Source organism: Octopus bimaculoides, chromosome 2 (assembly GCF_046866305.1).
Source record: "Octopus bimaculoides isolate indiv1 chromosome 2, ASM4686630v1, whole genome shotgun sequence".
In the NCBI taxonomy this organism is placed as follows: domain Eukaryota; kingdom Metazoa; phylum Mollusca; class Cephalopoda; order Octopoda; family Octopodidae; genus Octopus; species Octopus bimaculoides.
Window position 1 is genome coordinate 58,542,125 of NC_142929.1, and position 17,974 is coordinate 58,560,098.

At 36.2% G+C, this 17,974-nt stretch overlaps 1 protein-coding gene across 8 annotated transcripts in view; it reads right to left on the minus strand.

The window, feature by feature from the left end:
• LOC106876256 (centlein-like) overlaps positions 1-17,974 on the minus strand; it is a 364,862-nt gene that overhangs the window by 183,155 nt on the left and 163,733 nt on the right. For all 8 annotated transcript variants that reach the window (XM_089346011.1, XM_014924756.3, XM_014924749.3 and 5 more), the window contains 2 exons: positions 10,868-10,947; positions 5,802-5,890 (listed from right to left, as the gene is read on the minus strand). In XM_089346011.1, the coding sequence (XP_089202137.1) occupies positions 5,802-5,890; positions 10,868-10,947 (169 nt within the window). The remainder of the gene's footprint in view (positions 1-5,801; positions 5,891-10,867; positions 10,948-17,974) is intronic.

Sequence of the window (17,974 nt, forward strand, 5' to 3'; positions counted from 1 at the left end):
ATTTCCACTCTTCTGTGAGAAACATGTCAAACTATGGGAAAATATCACCTTGCTTGGAAACTGGTGAGGGCTAGCAACCAGAAGGGTGTGGCTGGCTTCATGTTGTTGCTTGATGGGTCTGGGATCATTCCAAGTTAGTGGTCCCGGAGGCATCATTATGTGTAGAGCTGACCAGATCCTTCAGTGCTCTCAATCACTAACAGTCTTGCACCAGCCCATGTGCATCCTCCAAGGTGATGTCAAGCCTCTGGAGATCCTCCCCAATCGTGTCCAGCCATCGAGTGCGGGGTCTGTCATGAGGCCTCTTCCAACTTGGATGTTGCCTTGAATGAGAATGAAGCTCTAGCACAATGATCTAGCAGGAAATGAAAAACATGTCTGTACCAGCACATGTGATGGATAGCCATGAGATAGGAGGCTATGAGCTGATATGTGCATACACACAGTTCTTTGTATCGATCCGTAAAAAATATAAGCCTCAATAAATTCTGTCTGACATATGCAAGCATGGAAAAGTGGACATTAAATAATGATGATGATGATGATTAAATCATTCTTTGCAGAAATTTAAAAAACAAATATTTGCCAACTCATCATCATAGTTTTAACCATTTAGCATTCAGATTACTCTGTCATACGTAATGCTTATTTTATTTGTTCACTTTGTTTTGAATTAATCATACATTGTCTTGCTTGAAGTTTTGAGATTTCGATGAGGTGATTGTTTATTTCCAGAGTGACATCGTGGCTGTTGCCAGTACCGCCTGTCTGGCTTTCGTGCCGGTGGCACGTAAAAGCACCCACTACACTCTCGGAATGGTTGGTGTTAGGAAGGGCACTCAGCTGTAAAAACTCTGCCAAATCAGATTGGAGCCTGGTGTAGCCATCTGGTTCGCCAGTCCTCAGTCAAATCGTCCAACCCATGCTAGCATGGAAAGCGGACGTTAAACGATGATGATGATGATGATGATCATAGGGTATGCATGAGAGGCTGAAGCTGACCAGTTCGAATGTAAAACAAAATGACTATTTGGGATGGTTTAAATGCTAAAGGGTTAATGTCTACTTTGCCATGCTAGCATGGGTAAGGCAGAATGTCTAGAATCTCTCTTAACATAGGTTTACTCAATCATTTTTGACCAAGGGTTGAACAACAACAACAACAACTGTAGCAATAACAGCAGCAGCAACAACAACAAATATCTTATTTATCTTGTGTAGAAGAAAACAAACATGACAGTTATAATGCTTGAAATGTCTGATATTTCATAATTTAGCTTCATGTAAATAAAAATTCAGCAAAAAAAAACAAAAACAGGTAATAATAAAATAATAAAAATAACATTTCTGACTTTCTTCATTGATTTAGGTATGTTAAAAAAAGAAAGAAAGAAAAAAAAAAAGCAGCAAAAGTTTAATTTTGGCAACTCTTAAACAGATTTCTGTTTCAGACACGAAGCCATCGACTGATCTAATCAGATTTATCTATGTTCTTTACAGACAAATAGAGTTAAACAGTCGTTGTCACAATTCCACATTATTCCGCACTGACAGACAGGTTCCATTCTTATGTCACAGATGAGTTGGTTAGTGGTAGAAAGGGCATCCAGCTGTGAAAATCAATTGTTCCTATAATATGCAAATATCCAAATTTAAGAACACAGCCCCCTTTCTCCACACCTCCTCGTGATGGCATGGAAAGATTAAAAAAAAAGGCAGTAAAAAACAGTGACAAAATAAAGAGGGAAAAATGAAATGATATGCTAGTAAAAATTGTACTTGTGATTTTCTTTCTTGCACACTATATATATTATTATATTATCGTTTAAGTGTGAGTGTATGTGTGTGTGTGTGTGTGTGTGTTTACATGTGTATAGGTATGTATACATATACACAAGCATGTATCTGTGAGCATGTGTTCATATAAGTGGGTAGATGTATGTATGTATGTGTGTATATATATATATATATATATATATATATATATATATATATATATGTACGCATGTACATTATATATAAAGTGTGTGTGTGTATATATTTTTATATGATTATATATATATATATATCTACACACACACACACATGTATGTATGTATGTATGTGTGTTTACACACACATATGTATATGTATATATCATTATCAATATCACCATTATTACATCCGCTTTTCATGCTAGCATGGGCTCAAACATTTGGACAAGATTCAATAGCTAAGAGAGCCATGTCTTGCTCTAGTGTTTCAGATCTGACCTGGTTTCTATGGTTGGATGCCCTTCCTAATGCCTTCCACTTTATAGAGTGTATTGGGTGCTTTCTTCATGGTACCAGCACAAATGAGGACACCTACGAACCTGCTTTTCTGAGAGGGGGAACAGAAAATAGGGTGGTTGCTTCAAACAAGATGTTGAGAGGTTAAAACATGACCAGAGTGAATGTGAAAGAATAGGTTTACTCATGTGCAGGAGATTCATAGCTAACTCACATTTTCGCAGATTTTACTTGTATGAGACTTGTGTGAGACTGGGTTGGTGTCCAAAAGTGAGGTAAATATAATGGTTAGGAAGTGCCAGAACATACACTCATGGCAGCATGTCCAAGAAGGTGAACAGAAGAACCAACAAGGGTGGGTAAGGTTTCAGAAGAATGGGAAGAAAAGTGAGAGACAGATATAGACATGGGGGAGAAAATGGTTAGATGTATATGGGGTGTGAATGTAATGAATGGTGAACAGGGGTGAGAGTGATAAATGAGTTGGAAATGATGGTAAGAATGATAAGAATGAGGGATGGATGATTGAGTATAGTACAAAGACTAGGAGTGATGGCTGGCAGTAGAATCATTAGCACACTGGGCAAAATGCATAAAGGCATTTTGTCCAACTGTACATCCTGGGTTCAAATTCTGCTGCGATTGAATTTGCCTTTCACCCATTTCAGGGTTGATAAAATAAGTACCAGTTGAAAACAGGGGATGATTTAATTGACTTAGCCCTCTCCTAAAATTGTACCAAAATTTGAAACCAATATGCTAAGGCATGTATTAAAAGCTTCTGCTTTCATTTCTTACAACAGCAGAATAATACAATAAATAAGAGGGTGAAGGTCAAGTAAGTGATAGGGTGATAAGGGGATGGGGTTAAAGGTTGCAATGTATGCATGTGTGTGTATGTAGTGGAGGGATTCGGTTGTGTGCATAGTGCACATACACATTATATTTTGAGAGCCGTCACTTGATAAAATGTGACTCAAAGTTTTTCTGAAATCATACAAGAAATGTATTTTACACCTTTTATTGGAAAATTATGATTATACATATATACATACACACACACATACATTTATATCATCAATGAATATATTAATGGTTATGGTATGTAACTAAACAGAATGTTACTGTCTGTTTTGTACTGTATATTGCCATTAAACAATATGTGACTCTTTCCCAAAATATCTGGGGGTCATATAATTTCATAGTTGCAAAGAAGGTCTGAAGAGTTGTTAATATTATCTAGTAGTACTATTGAACATGAAACCTATGGTAGTATTATGGCCAGTTATATGCTATATAACGCTTGAATGATACAGAAATATATATCAGCACTATTACTTATATTGAGTCTGTTTTTATTTCTGACTTGTGGACAACTGACATATATATATATATATATATATATATATATATATAGTGAGTTCAAAAAAGAAAAACGACAAAAACAACAACAAAAAACAACAATGTGAGGACGTGATACAGATATTGTGTTACTGAACGCTCAGGAAAGGAAAGAAAGAGAATTTGACGTTTCGAGCGGAGCTCTTTGTCGGAAATACAGGAAAGTCCAAAGAAGGGAAGACAGAGGAAGAAAAAATCGTCAACCAATATATATATATATATATATATATATATATATACATATATATATACACATATTCTATTATAAATTTAAGTGATGCTTCTCTCTCTGTTATGTTTTTATGCTTGTTAACTCCTCCTAGACTGTTGGCGCAAGGACAATGAAACTCAAACCAACAACTTCCCTAATCCCAGGGAATGTCCTAAGAAGGTCTATTTTTTTAAGGGCCACCTAATTGGGGCACCACAGACCCTTGCTATTTTTACTGCATTTACCTCGTTTTTACGCTTATTGATTACAGTATGACCAGCATCAGTGCTTAGCACATTTGCAGAAATAAGTTTGGACATTACATTACACAAGGGTAAAGGGCCGTGAAGTGGCCTGATAGTGGGGTGGAAGGCTTCAAAGGTGCCCTCTGCAGGAGCCAGGCTGAATGCCACCCGAAGGGCAGCTTCAAGGCTAGTGTATATACAAATATATATATATATATATATATATATATATCATTCAATAATAGGATAAAGTCTTTATAAGAATTTATCAAGTAGTTAGCGTGAAAAAACCTCATAAGGGAAAAAAAACCATCATCAATCCCTATAAATATATTTAATTTAATTTAATGCCCTTATATAAATTATATACATATATATATATATAATCATCCTCCTTTAACATCTGTATTCCATGCTGGTATAGGTTGAACAGTTTGACCAGAGCTGGTGGGTCAGAAAGCTGCACCAGGTTCCAGTCTGATATGGCTTGGTTTCTATGGCTGAATGCCCTTCCTAATGCCAATCACTTTACAGTGTGTGCTGGTTGCTTTTAACGTGGCACCGGCATGTGTACTTTGTATGTGGCACCAGCACAGGATTCTTGCAGGTCAATCCTCTTCATAAGGGAGAACAATCTTAACATTTCTGCTGTAGAGAATGAGTTTCCTTTTGTGTGTGTGTGCGAGTGTGTGTGTGTGTGTGCATGTGTTTGTGTGTGTGCATGCATGTTTGTATGTGCATGTAATTTTAATGCAAAGTTTTAAAAAATCACCTATGGTTAGGGCCGGATGCCGTATAGCTCTTACACAGAGCAAACTCTTCTACCATACTATTTCTACACATGGAAAACACTAAGTGCAAACCACCCGAATTACTAAAGCCACAATCTATGATGATTTCTTATGATAATCGCACATGTAAATGATTGTGCAAATAGTATCTCAAAAGTTAGGTATCCTATTTAGGATAAGAAAATACTGACCCTCTATGATGTTCAAGTAAGAAGTAAGGCCCTCATTAAAAGAGAAACACATTGCAACATATAGCTGGGGTACAAGTACCAACAATGAAAGTATGTGAAAGGAAGAATTCTGAGGAAATGGTTAAATTAGATTTTAGAAATCATTGATGCCATTTTAAGAACATTGAGAAATCTCTTATCCAGTTTTAAGAAAACTGTATGAGTTGAGGGTGATTTAGCTGCAATTTCTAGCAGCTGAACCACAAATTAAAGGCTCCTTAACAGGCTCAAAATAAGTAGTGTTGAATTTATATGATGTATGTGATTTAATAGAAATGTCTAACTTAATTTGATGTAGATGTTAAACAAGGATTGTTATCTACATGTTCTGATTTAGTTAAAAACTCTTTTGCATGTGTATGTGTGTGCATGTGAGTGAATGTGTGCACGTGTATGAATGAGTGTGTGTGTTTGTAAGAGAGTGAGTATATGCGGGATCACTTTTACCCACACAAATACTTACAGATATTATGGTCTCTTGAAGTTCTAAAACTAACATAGATTGACATCGTAAAAAACCAAAACTAAAGTATTGAATTTCCTGTTTTGTAGCAAAGTAAAAACAAAAATAAAAAATAAAAACAAAAGAAAACAAATGAAACAAAACAAGGAATATTTGTAATACAGATAAATGTAAAACTAAAGGTTTTTACCGTCTTTCAGCCAAAAGGGAATTTCTAACAGCATGGAATGACTTCAGTTCTTTTTCTAGTTTCTCTGTTTTGGCTTGGTTAGCACTCCTCTGTTGGCAAAAAACAAAACAAAATAAACACACCACCAATAACAACAACAAGAACATAAAAAGCAACATTAGTAACACTAATAAATATCAAAACAAAGCGATCCTCATCACTGACAGTTTAATGTCTCTCTTTTTTTCTCCTCCATGTTTACGTTGCTTGGACAAATCTCAGACATATTACTGCTATTCCTCCCAATCACTGACTTCTTTGAAGATCAATTTCCATTGCTTTGGACAAATGTCAAAAATTCTCTTTTCTCTATTTACCAATGTCTGAATGACCATCTAAAGTGTCATAACCAGATTTGTGTGGTTATAGTGTCACATAATGAGCTAGGTTTTAATATAACTAAATGAGGGTTTATTTATTTGTTGGACTGATGTATATGATGCATTTTCTGAAGAATAGCCTCATTGATTACATGTTTCCAATAAGTCTCTCTCTTACTCTTTACTCTTTTACTTGTTTCAGTCATTTGACTGCAGCCATGCTGGAGCACCGCCTTTAGTCGCGCAAATCGACCCCAGGACTTAATCTTTGTAAGCCTAGTACTTATTCTATCGGTCTCTTTTGCCGAACCGCTAAGTTACGGGGGATGTAAACACACCAGCATCGGTTGTCAAGCGATGTTGGAGGGAGTTCACTACATTTATAAAAGTGAAAATGGTGTATCGGTGGGACTTGTGAGAAATAAATTCTACAAAGTATTTTTATTTGATGTACCAATTTACTGCAATTTTCTCAGTGATGCATATATCTGAGGCCAATACACACACACACACACACACACACAAATTCAAATGGCACTCTGTTGGTTGCTATGATGAGGGCTCCTGTTGAGCTGATCAACAGAACAACCTGCTCATGAAATTAACATGCAAGTGGCTGGGCACTCTACAAACACACAAATCCTTCATATAGTTCTCATGGAGATTCAGTATGATACAATGTGACAAGACCGGCCCTTTGAAATACAGGTACAACTCATTTTTGCCAGCTGAGTGGACTGGAGCAATGTGAAATAAAGTGTCTTGCTCAAGGACACAATACACCACAGGGAATCAAACACATGACCTTATGATTATGAGCCAAATATCTCTAGCCACTAAGCCATGTATCTTCACACACAAACACAAAGACATATAGCATGAGCTTCTTACTGCCAACTGCATTCACTCAGGCATTGTGTTAATTTAGGATGTGCTTACACACACACACACACACACATAAGATAAGCACCTGGACAGTTGCTGCATATTACATTCACTCAGATGACATATGAGGCATTGGTGTTATTTTATGAAGATGTGTTTATACACACACTTACAAACATATATATTTCATGATTTCATTTAAGCATAGTAGTATTAATAACCAGTTATTAGAACTCAGTATAATTATGCTTTAGAGTAAAGCATTAGAAGAGTACACAGTATAATATCAATTGAAGAATGACAAAAGAACAGAATTTTGGTAATCCCCTACATCAGCTTAACTTAGGGGTGGAGAAACTTTTTAGTGCAGTGGGCAAAAATTTACAAAAAAAAAAAAAAAAAAAGGTCCATGGGCAGATCACAAGTTCTAACTCTTATATCTGTGTAGATCTTGTAGATATCTATCTATGTATAATTCGATATATATTAATAAAGATAAGTTTAACACATTAAATTAACGCGTAACACCTTCATTAATGCAGCCACTAAATTTTGGATGTTTACATTACTTATGAGGTGTTCTGTATTTCTCAGCTAGAGTGTAGTTGGGTTTCAAGGGGGTGGAACAATCCTAGCAATATGTGTTTTATAGTGAAAACAAAATTTCCATTCAAATGGCAATTACCGGACGAATTTCTGTTCGAGTCTAACTGTTTTAAGCTGTACTGGAAATGCAACCTATGTCGCAAATAGGTATATGAGTATTGTGTAAATTTTATAACTGAAAAATTTTACCGTATTTTGTACATAAAAGCATATCAGCCTGTGGGTGAAATAAAATGGGCTTGCATTTAGATTACTTTATCAAATGTAATGCTTATATATTTGCATTGTTTTGAATTAATCCTGTGTTCTCTTATAGCATCAGGATTCCGGTGATGTGATTATATATCTAAGGATAGCTGTGATAAGCCAAATCTAGCCAGTTTGAACATAAAACAGTTAGAATATTTGGGCTGGATATGGAAGATTTAAATGCTAAAGGATTAAAACTGTCATTTTTGCTATAAGAAACTGAGCACTCAGAACTAAGTGCTTCCCAAATGAACATACACTTCATTTTAATGGCTCCAAGAAAACTATAAGATGTTATACAAGCAATCAGCTCTGACTGCACTGTTCCTTATAGCAGAAACAGCTGTAAACTAATGGAGGTAATTATGTAACTCCTGTTCTTTTGTCATTCATTCCTTGATGTGTGTGTGTGAGTATTGTGTGTGTGTGTGTGTGTGTGTGTGTGTGTGTCTATATGTGCATGTGAGTATGTGTGTGATTCATCATCATCATTTAGCAACCATTTTCCATGCTGACATGGGTAAGACAGTCTGACTGGAGCTGATAAGCTGTACCAGGCTCCAGTTTGATTCGGCTTGGTTTCTTTGGTTGGCTGCCCTTCCTAATGCCCATCACTCCATAGAGTGCAGTGGGTGTTTTTTGTGTGTCACCGGCACAGGTGCCTTTTATGTGTTACCAGCACGTGTGTGTGTGTAGAAAACCATGGTCATCACTTCCAAGCAGTATAACTGAATGGTAAGTACCATGCTTTTGTTAACTGTATTTAGGTGCCCATGTAGTTGCAGGCAGAAACGACACTCTCTCAGCCTCCTACCTATGATCCAACTGAACACAGGGGATTTGACAACTATATCATGTGTGTGTGTGTGTGTGAAAACAACAAAAGCAAGACAAGAAAAAGAAACACGTAAAAGGATACATGGCACAAGAATGTTTTAGTTTGAAAAGATTCATAAAAAGAAACGTGAAAAATTTATATTCCTGGGGTATAAATATTTTAATTTATTACATGGTTATTTGTCAAAATAGTTTCTCTTTCAACATTTAAAATGGTATAAGCTGATCTCATATATCACAAGATCAAGTTTCAGATACGTTTATCATTTCCATTTACATCTCTAACATGATAATGCAAATTTGACTTGCTTCTTTTTTAATTTTATATATATTTTAAAAACTACACCCACTGCCAGTATTTCTGAACTATGCTACAAAGAATGGCCAAAAGCAGTGGCTCTCAAATTCAGGGAACTAAAACCTATATTTTATAGATAAGTCCAACTATCTTAAGTTTGAAAAGACATTAAATGAAGTTTTGGAGAGAGATGCAATCACGTGGTTCTGAGTTCAGTTCCACTGCATGGCACCTTGGGAAGATGTCTTCCACTATAACCCCCAGGCAGACCCATGCCTTGTGAGTGAATTTGGTAGGTGAAAACTGTGTCGAAGCCTGTTGAATATGTGTGTGTGTGTGTGTATGTTTAAGTATGTCAATGTGTTTGTGCTTGACCCCCCTGGCATGGCTACGTTTGTGCATATCTTTTTTTTTAAAAAAAGGCAACCTTGTTGGCAAAAACATTAGCACACCTGACGAAATGCTTAGTGACATTTCATCCATCTCAGATTTCACTGAGGTCAACATTACCTTTCATCCTTTCAGAATCAATAAATTAAGTACCACTCAAGCATTGGGGTCAATGAAATTAACTAGCCTCATCCCTAAAATTTCAGGCTTTGTGCCTATTGCAGAAAGGATTAAGATAGTGTTTAGAACATAAACTAATGTAAAATTATCACTTTAAAACAAAAAAAATTACATCATAGAACAAGAGACAAGATGGTGCCAAAAGTATTATGGTACCCATGTTTGTAATTATTTAAATACCTGAAATAATTCTCAATGAGACTACGTAGTTTTCCTGATTATTAACCCTTTCTTTAAATTGTATTCTTACAATATTTACATCTATGTTATGTAGGGCCGGCCCTAGGGTTACTGGCGCCCCAGGCAAGCTGAACTTTGGTGTGTACAAGCTGACAGTCATGAAATTTCCTCATCTTTGTCAAACTCCCCCTTGGTACCTCCTAGCACTTGGGCACCCCGGGCAAATGCCCAAGTTGCTGGTAACTTGAGACGGCCCTGATGTTATGCTTTGATCAGACTGATTATGAGAAAACTTGTAAATAACAATGTTATTGTTCTTTAGAAATAAATGCTCTCAGTTCAAATCAAGACAGGGACTACATACATCCATAACCAAGAATCGTGACCAGTGATCAAATTTAATGAAACACTGCTGGTGGCATGTAAAAAGCATTTAGTTCACAATGTAAAATGGTTGGTGTTTGGAAGGCCATCCAGCTGTAAAAACCATGCCAAAATAGACCCCGTTGGTGCTGGTGCCACATAAAAGGCACTCAGTCCACTCTGTATGGTGGTTGGTGTTAAGAAGGGCATCCAACCATAAAAAACCTTGCCAAAACAGACAGTGAAGCCTGGTGCAGTCTTCTGTTTAGCCAGTTCCTGTCAAAGAGTCCAACCCATGTCAGCATAAAAAACAGACATTAAATGATAATGAGGATAATGTAGATGTAAAAAAGCTGTAAAAATATACAATATATACTCTAAAGATGAGAGTAATAGCTTGGAAAATTGTAATCATATCATTTCTGAGCTACATGCCTTCTATAGATATAAAATGATAAATACTATAGAATTACAAAGTTGAATGGACTTATTCTATATGAGATACCATAAGTAAGTATTTTGTTTACCATATATTTAACTTGATAAACTAAGACATCTGTACACGAACGCATATATCTGGTAGCTCTGTGAGTGAGTATGTGAATGAAAGCATGTATATGTGTGTAAGGGTATGTGTGCATGTATGTGTGTGTAAGGGTATATGTGTAAGGGTAATATACAAAAGAATGCTTCAAGAGACTTTAAAATTTCCCAGTTACCTCACTCCTTAAAAGTTTCAATTCTGCTTCCATCTCTGTCTTCTGACCATCATCTTTCAACCGAAGAAGGTGTTCATAGTCTGTAAGGAGAATAAAAAAGTCATCAAGTTCTCCTCACAAATCACCTTTGTTTACTGTCCAGTCTAGAAACTTCTGCTCTTGTTTACTGTACTCATCTCATTTTTTTCACTTGTATGCTTTTAATGTCTGCTCCTTTTTAGACCAATAACTTTTTATTGCTGATGCTGCCAAATTGAAGACTATTATCATAGGTGTTGAAATTCCAGAGGTATTTGGTTTATAACTGATGAGGGGATTGAGCCTGTCTGTGTCTATTTTGTGTGTGTTTTCCTGTTATTCTACGCATCTCCTTGTGCTGAGATCATATATATATATATATATATATATATATATATATATATATATATACACACAAACACACATATACATATATACACACACACATATATATATACATATATACACAAACACCCACATATACATACACACACACACACACATATATATATACATATATATATATATACACATACATATACATACATACATTTACACATACATACATGCATGCATGCATGCATACATACATACATATATATATATATGTATACATACATACACATATATATATATATATATAACCAAATGAATAATAACATATGATGAATAATTGTCAGCTCATTAAAGCTGTTTCTTACGCATCTTTTTAATAAAAGAATGAGAACATTACCTCCATTATCAAAAACTGCAAATACTCATAGGGTTGGTTTTCTTTGTGTACACAACCAGAATATCCTATTTGATACTCACAAACCATAGGCTGAAACCACGGGTTTATTCAACCCTACCAGGTGCATATCTTTTCAAGTACCTGATTCTACCTGAATCCTTATTTTACTGCATGCATACATACATACATACATACATACATGATGATGGCCGTCCACTCGTGACTGAGGAAGACCATTGCCGACCTTCAGGAACATTGTGCGCTCTAGGACTAACTTATATTTTGCATTTGCAGCTCCGTTGGTGGCTAATGAGCCCTGCACTTGACAAGCATACACGACTGCAAACATTGCAGATTAAGCTTTCCCCATTCACTATAAGAGCCGTGCGCTTTCGCGCAGCTCGCTTAAGTTCTTCATGCTGGATACGTGCTATCTCAAAAGTGTTGATCCCCTCCTTAACCTGCTTCCTCCATCTGTGGCGATGACAGGCATTGTTCTCCCAGTCAGTGTCCTGCATATCACAGAACTTTAATGAGGACTTGACACAGTCCTTAAATCGCAGACTTGGTTTCTGTTGGAGTCTCTTTCCATTCACAAGTTCTCCATAGAGTATCTGCTTAGGAATCCTGCTATCCTTCATTCTAAGGTGTCCAGTCCAACGTAGCCGTTGCTTGCGCACCATCACCTCAATAGTCAAGATATGTATGTATACACACACGTGACTGATCTAGTTTCAGAAAATTTGCGATTTCTTATTTAACACTTCTACTGTCACAGCAGTAGGATGGAGGAGGGAGGGCAACAAATTCCATGGTTCCTTCCTTGACCTCTTCTTCACCATTAGACAAAAAAAAAAGCAAAACAAAACTTTTAACATAAAACACATACAAATGTATAACAAAACAAAAGGCATACACATTGATGTATAGTTATTTTTGTCATGTGTACATGCATCCTTGACTGTATGTGTGTATATATATATATATATATATATATATATATATATGTATGTACAAACACACACGAGAGAGAGAGAACAGGGTGCAAGAGAGAGAGAGGGAGAGAGAGAGAACAGGAAGCAAGAAAGAGAGAGAACAGAGAGCAAGTGAGAGAGAGAGAGAGATAGAGAGAGTAGGTGGGGTGGTGAAAATAAGTGGGGGGAGAGTGGAGCAACGGGGGAGGAGAGAGATAGAGTGTGGTAGGAGACAGAGAGAGAAAGTTTATAATAAACAAGCTTTTCAGTATATGACACATAAGAAAAGAAATAAACATTTATTGGCAGGAGGTAAGCTACAATATAAACATTAGAGTACAGTGTTAGTTATGAGTGTGTGTGTGTGTGTTTGTGTGCATGTGTGTGCATATATATATATATATATATATATATATATATATATATATATATATATATATATATATATATATATATATAAATAAATATATATATGGTGTATATGTATGGTGTGTGTGTATGTGTAGCAGTCTATGAATGACTGTGAGATTGCTTATGAACTTATGTTTATTTCTCCAGTAGAAGATGAGTTAAAGAGAAAGAGGTCTAGAAACAGTTGAGATTTTTAAATAAAATGTCATAGTACAAAACAAACAAGATACCTTACTGCTTAAACACATTAGATACCATAATCATTATCATCAACACTGGTGGGTAGGTGTACTGTAGCATATATACCTGCATACATATACAATCCACAGATACGTACACATAATGATATATACACAAATATATACATATGCACATACCTGTCCTCTCTCTCTCTATATATATATATATATAATATACCATCATCAACATCATCATTATTTAAAAGTCCACTTTTCCATGCTTGTATGGATCAGATGGAATTTGTTGAGACAAATTTTTGTATAGCCAAATGTCCTTCCAGTCATCAACCGTCACCTGTTTCCAAACAGGGTAGTATTTCCCCTTGGCCAGATATGTTTTTCATTTCACTTCTAAGACAATAACATTCATTTACAACCTTCACATTATGTCAACACAACAGTACACACAAACAAACAGACACATACACACATAACACAGATTCTTGCACACAAGCATGCACACACACACACACACATATATATAGTTCAAATTTACAGAAAACAAAAGATGCAGACAGGTGAAGGAACAACAAGCAGGTGTATTAGTTTAACGCTCGGGAATAATGGAATAACTGTCTTTGACAGTTCATGCCTATGCTCTTTGACAGAAAGAAATGAGAGGAAAAAATGGAGAGAGAAAGAACGTGTAGGGATTAATGGTTCAAGATGAAGTGTGTGTATGAGTGTGTGTCTACACAGACATGCAGGAAGTAAACAGACACCTTTAATTTTCAAAATTTCTGATCTAAATGTCTTAATAGGTTTTCAGTGGTGTAGAATTTACAATGTAATTATTCTTTTTCATTCCAGGTGCCATTATATTAAACACTCGTGAAGAGTAACCATGCCACACAAAAAACTCAGCAGAACTGTCAGCTTTTCAAAGAGGTCGTACTGTTGGGCAATCTGAGGCTGGTCTTAGCCAGCAAAAAATTGCTGAAAATCTTCAAATTCTTCTTGCTACTGTTTGAAGAGAATTGTGGAAAACAAACCCCGTTTGAAGGCTTGACATTGCAGAAGAGCTGGAAGTTAGTGCAAGAATGTGTGTTACATATCTGCGTAAGCTTGGGTATTATGGACAAGCAGCTAGAAGAAAACCTCTCCTTCAACCAATTAATATCAAATAAAAGATCTTGAAAACTAAAGGTGTCTATTTACTTCCTGCATGTGTGTGTGTTTGTGTGTGTGTGTGTGTGTGTGTGTGTGTGTGTGTGTGTGTGTGTGTGTGTGTGTGTGTATATGAAGAAGATCAACCACTTAGTTTCTAAACACTACAACTCACTCACTGACAATGAAAGAGACTACATCACCAACTTCGAACCAAAACCCAGTAACTTTTACGGCTTACCCAAAATACACAAGTCAGAAGATATTCAACAGGGAGTAAAGGAACAAGGAAGTGAATACATAAAAGTGCTACATCCAAAAGATTTAAAACTTAGACCAATTATAGCTGGCCCAGTATGCCCTACTCACCGTCTAAGCAATTTCATCGACATTCTTTTGAAGCCACTTTGTACATACATACCCAGTTTCATTCGGGATGACATCGACTTTTTATCCCATCTTCCCAAAACCACTGAAACAAATTCAATCCTACTGAGCTTCGATGTAGTAAGCCTATACACAAATATCCCACATGATTTAGGAATAAAGGCGGTTGAATACTGGGTAAACAAACACAGAGAAGCAATTCCCAACAGGTACACGGTGACATTTATACTAGAATCAGTGAGACTTATCCTGGAAAATAATACGTTCTTCTTCAATGGTAAGAACTATATCCAAATTAAAGGCACGGCTATGGGGACGAGGTTTGCCCCTGTTTATGCGAATTCGGTGATGGGTTACTTGGAACAAAAACTCTACCAGGAAATAGAGGAGAGATATAACACCGAATTTAGGAAGCTTATAGAAAAAGCATGGAAGAGATACCTGGACGATTGCTTCATAATCTGGACCAAACCTCAAAGCATTGTGGAGGAATTTAACACCCTCCTGAACAACCTACACCCATCCATCCAATTCACAAAGGAGATGAACAGTAGCAAATTACCATTTCTAGATATAATGGTAATTAAAAAGAACACCGCCATTACCACAGATATATATTACAAACACACAGACACACACCAATACTTGAACTTTAAATCGTGCCATCCACCCCATACAAAACGCAACATACCATACTGCCTAGCCAGGAGAATATGTACTATTGTAGAGGATATAGAGACCAGAAATAAACGCCTGATGGAACTGAAAGAATTTCTGGTGAAGCAAAAATACCCATCACGACTCATAGAAAATGGTATTCAGCGGGCTTCGAAAATACCCATACAACAACTGAGGACACCGCAAAGAAAAGACAAACAGGAAAAGATCATTCCATTTATAGTGACACAAAATCCATGCCACCAGAACATCTTTAATATCGCCAAAGCGAACTTACCGATCCTTGCACAAAGTAAGGAATTGAGAAATATCATTACAGATCAAAATATAACTCTCAGTAAGAGACAGCCTAAAAACTTGAAAAAGCTATTAACAAAGGCAAGGTTTGACCTCAGCAACAAAAATCAAACATTCACTGTATCCAAATGCAATGATAGCCGATGCGGCACATGCCGATCAATCCATACTGGCCCATATATGACCACAAAAACAGGGAAAATATTCACCAATGCGAACATGAACTGCAAAAGTAGAAATCTAATCTACTGCATCAAATGCCCTAATTGTGAAGAATTGTACGTTGGCCAGACAGGTAATGCACTATCGGAACGCTCACGGGTACATCGACAACAGATTAAAAACCCAGAAGTCCGCCAAATACCACTGAGTAACCATCTAGCAACATGTGGTCATCAAACTTTTATTATATTTCCATTCCATAAACTTTACAACCGGAATGAAATTGAAAGAAAATGCAAAGAAAAGGACTTTATTAAGAAATTCAAACCCACTCTTAACAAACAATGATTAAATCCATCTTACTTGGGGTTTAAAAATCTTATCCCTGTAACCAAAACACAAAAAATCTCTCAGATATCATCATTTCTATAAATAGATTTGGCATCATTTCTAAGAACAGCTAAACACCTACTGCGGTTTAAAAATCTTATCCCTACAACCCACACAAAACAATAAATTAAAATATCATCATGTCTAAAAATAGATTTAACATCAATTCTAAAAATAGCCAGACACCTACTGCTGCCATCCAAAGGAATTGGTATAAAAGACAGAAAACCAGCCAACTTATTACAGTCTGTTAAAGACTGTCATACCGGCCATGACGAAGGGAAATAGCCCTGAAACTCGAGTCGCCTTTATATATATATATTTATATTTATATATTTATATATTTGATCCTTTATATTGAACACTCAATATTTCATCTACATTCAATACTTTATTTCATGGTGCCATCCATTTTTATTTTATTTTATATTATATATTCCATATTCTATACCCCACATTAGTTCTGCAGGAATATAAATAAAACATAAAAAACAGACAGTGTTGGAACTCTTTTAAGCAAAATAATATATATATATATATATATATATATATATATATATATATATATATATATGTATGTATGTATATATATATATATAGACATAGTTCAGTTGCAGGACCTAGAAAGTTTCCCTCTGAGACACAAGTTCAGGCAAGGCTGTTTATGAAAGACTAGCAGTGACTCATGCATACCAGCCTCCCCTCTCCATATCACTGATGTTATCCAATTGAAAGGAAAACACCTATACAGTTTGGCACCAGTGATGTTGCAACTCAATTCTACAAATGAGTGAACTGGAGCAATGTGAAATAAAGTGTCTTGCCCAAGATCATAACACACAGCCCAGTCTGGAAATGGAACTCACTACCTCATGATTGTGATCCTGACACTCTAACCACTGAGCTATGTGCCTTCATTCATTCATACATACATACATACATACATACACACACACACACATATATATATATTTACATGCATATATTTTATATTTATACAGACACACACACACACACAAGAGGCTTCTTTCATTTCTGTCAACCAAATTCATTCACAAGGCTTTGGCTGGTCCAGAAGTTTAGTAGAAAACGCCTACTTGAAGTGCCACACAATGGGACTAAACTTGAGATCACATGGTTGGGAATGGGGAGGCAAGCTTCTTAGCCACACAACCAAATCACACTATATATGTGCACGCATGTGTGTGGTGGGAAGGTGCCTTGAAAATCCTTTGAAACTATTATTGATGTGAAAGCCAAGAAGTTACAGAAAAATCCTTTGTAACCCTTATCGATGTTCCTACATAATTATCCCCTAAAAGACACCTCCTTTACACGGGGAACCGAGATAAGTTACATTGAATTGTTGGGAATAAACATTAGCTCTTTTTCACCTGCACTGTCACCCTGAAACTGTTGTTCACTGATTTAACAAGTGGATCTCCAGGTAAGGCCTGCAATCCTGGTCTAGCAGCTGATTGTGTGTATGGTATGATTTCTTTCATGTTGATTCTGAATCTACCTTTTTCAAAGACACCATCTTGTTTGCTTGTGTGTGTGTGTGTATGTATATATATATATATATATATATATATACTCTTTTACTCTTTTCAGTCATTTGACTGTGGCCATACTGGAGCACTGCCTTTAGTCGAGCAAATCGACCCCAGGACTTATTCTTTGTAAGCCTAGTACTTATTCTATTGGTCTC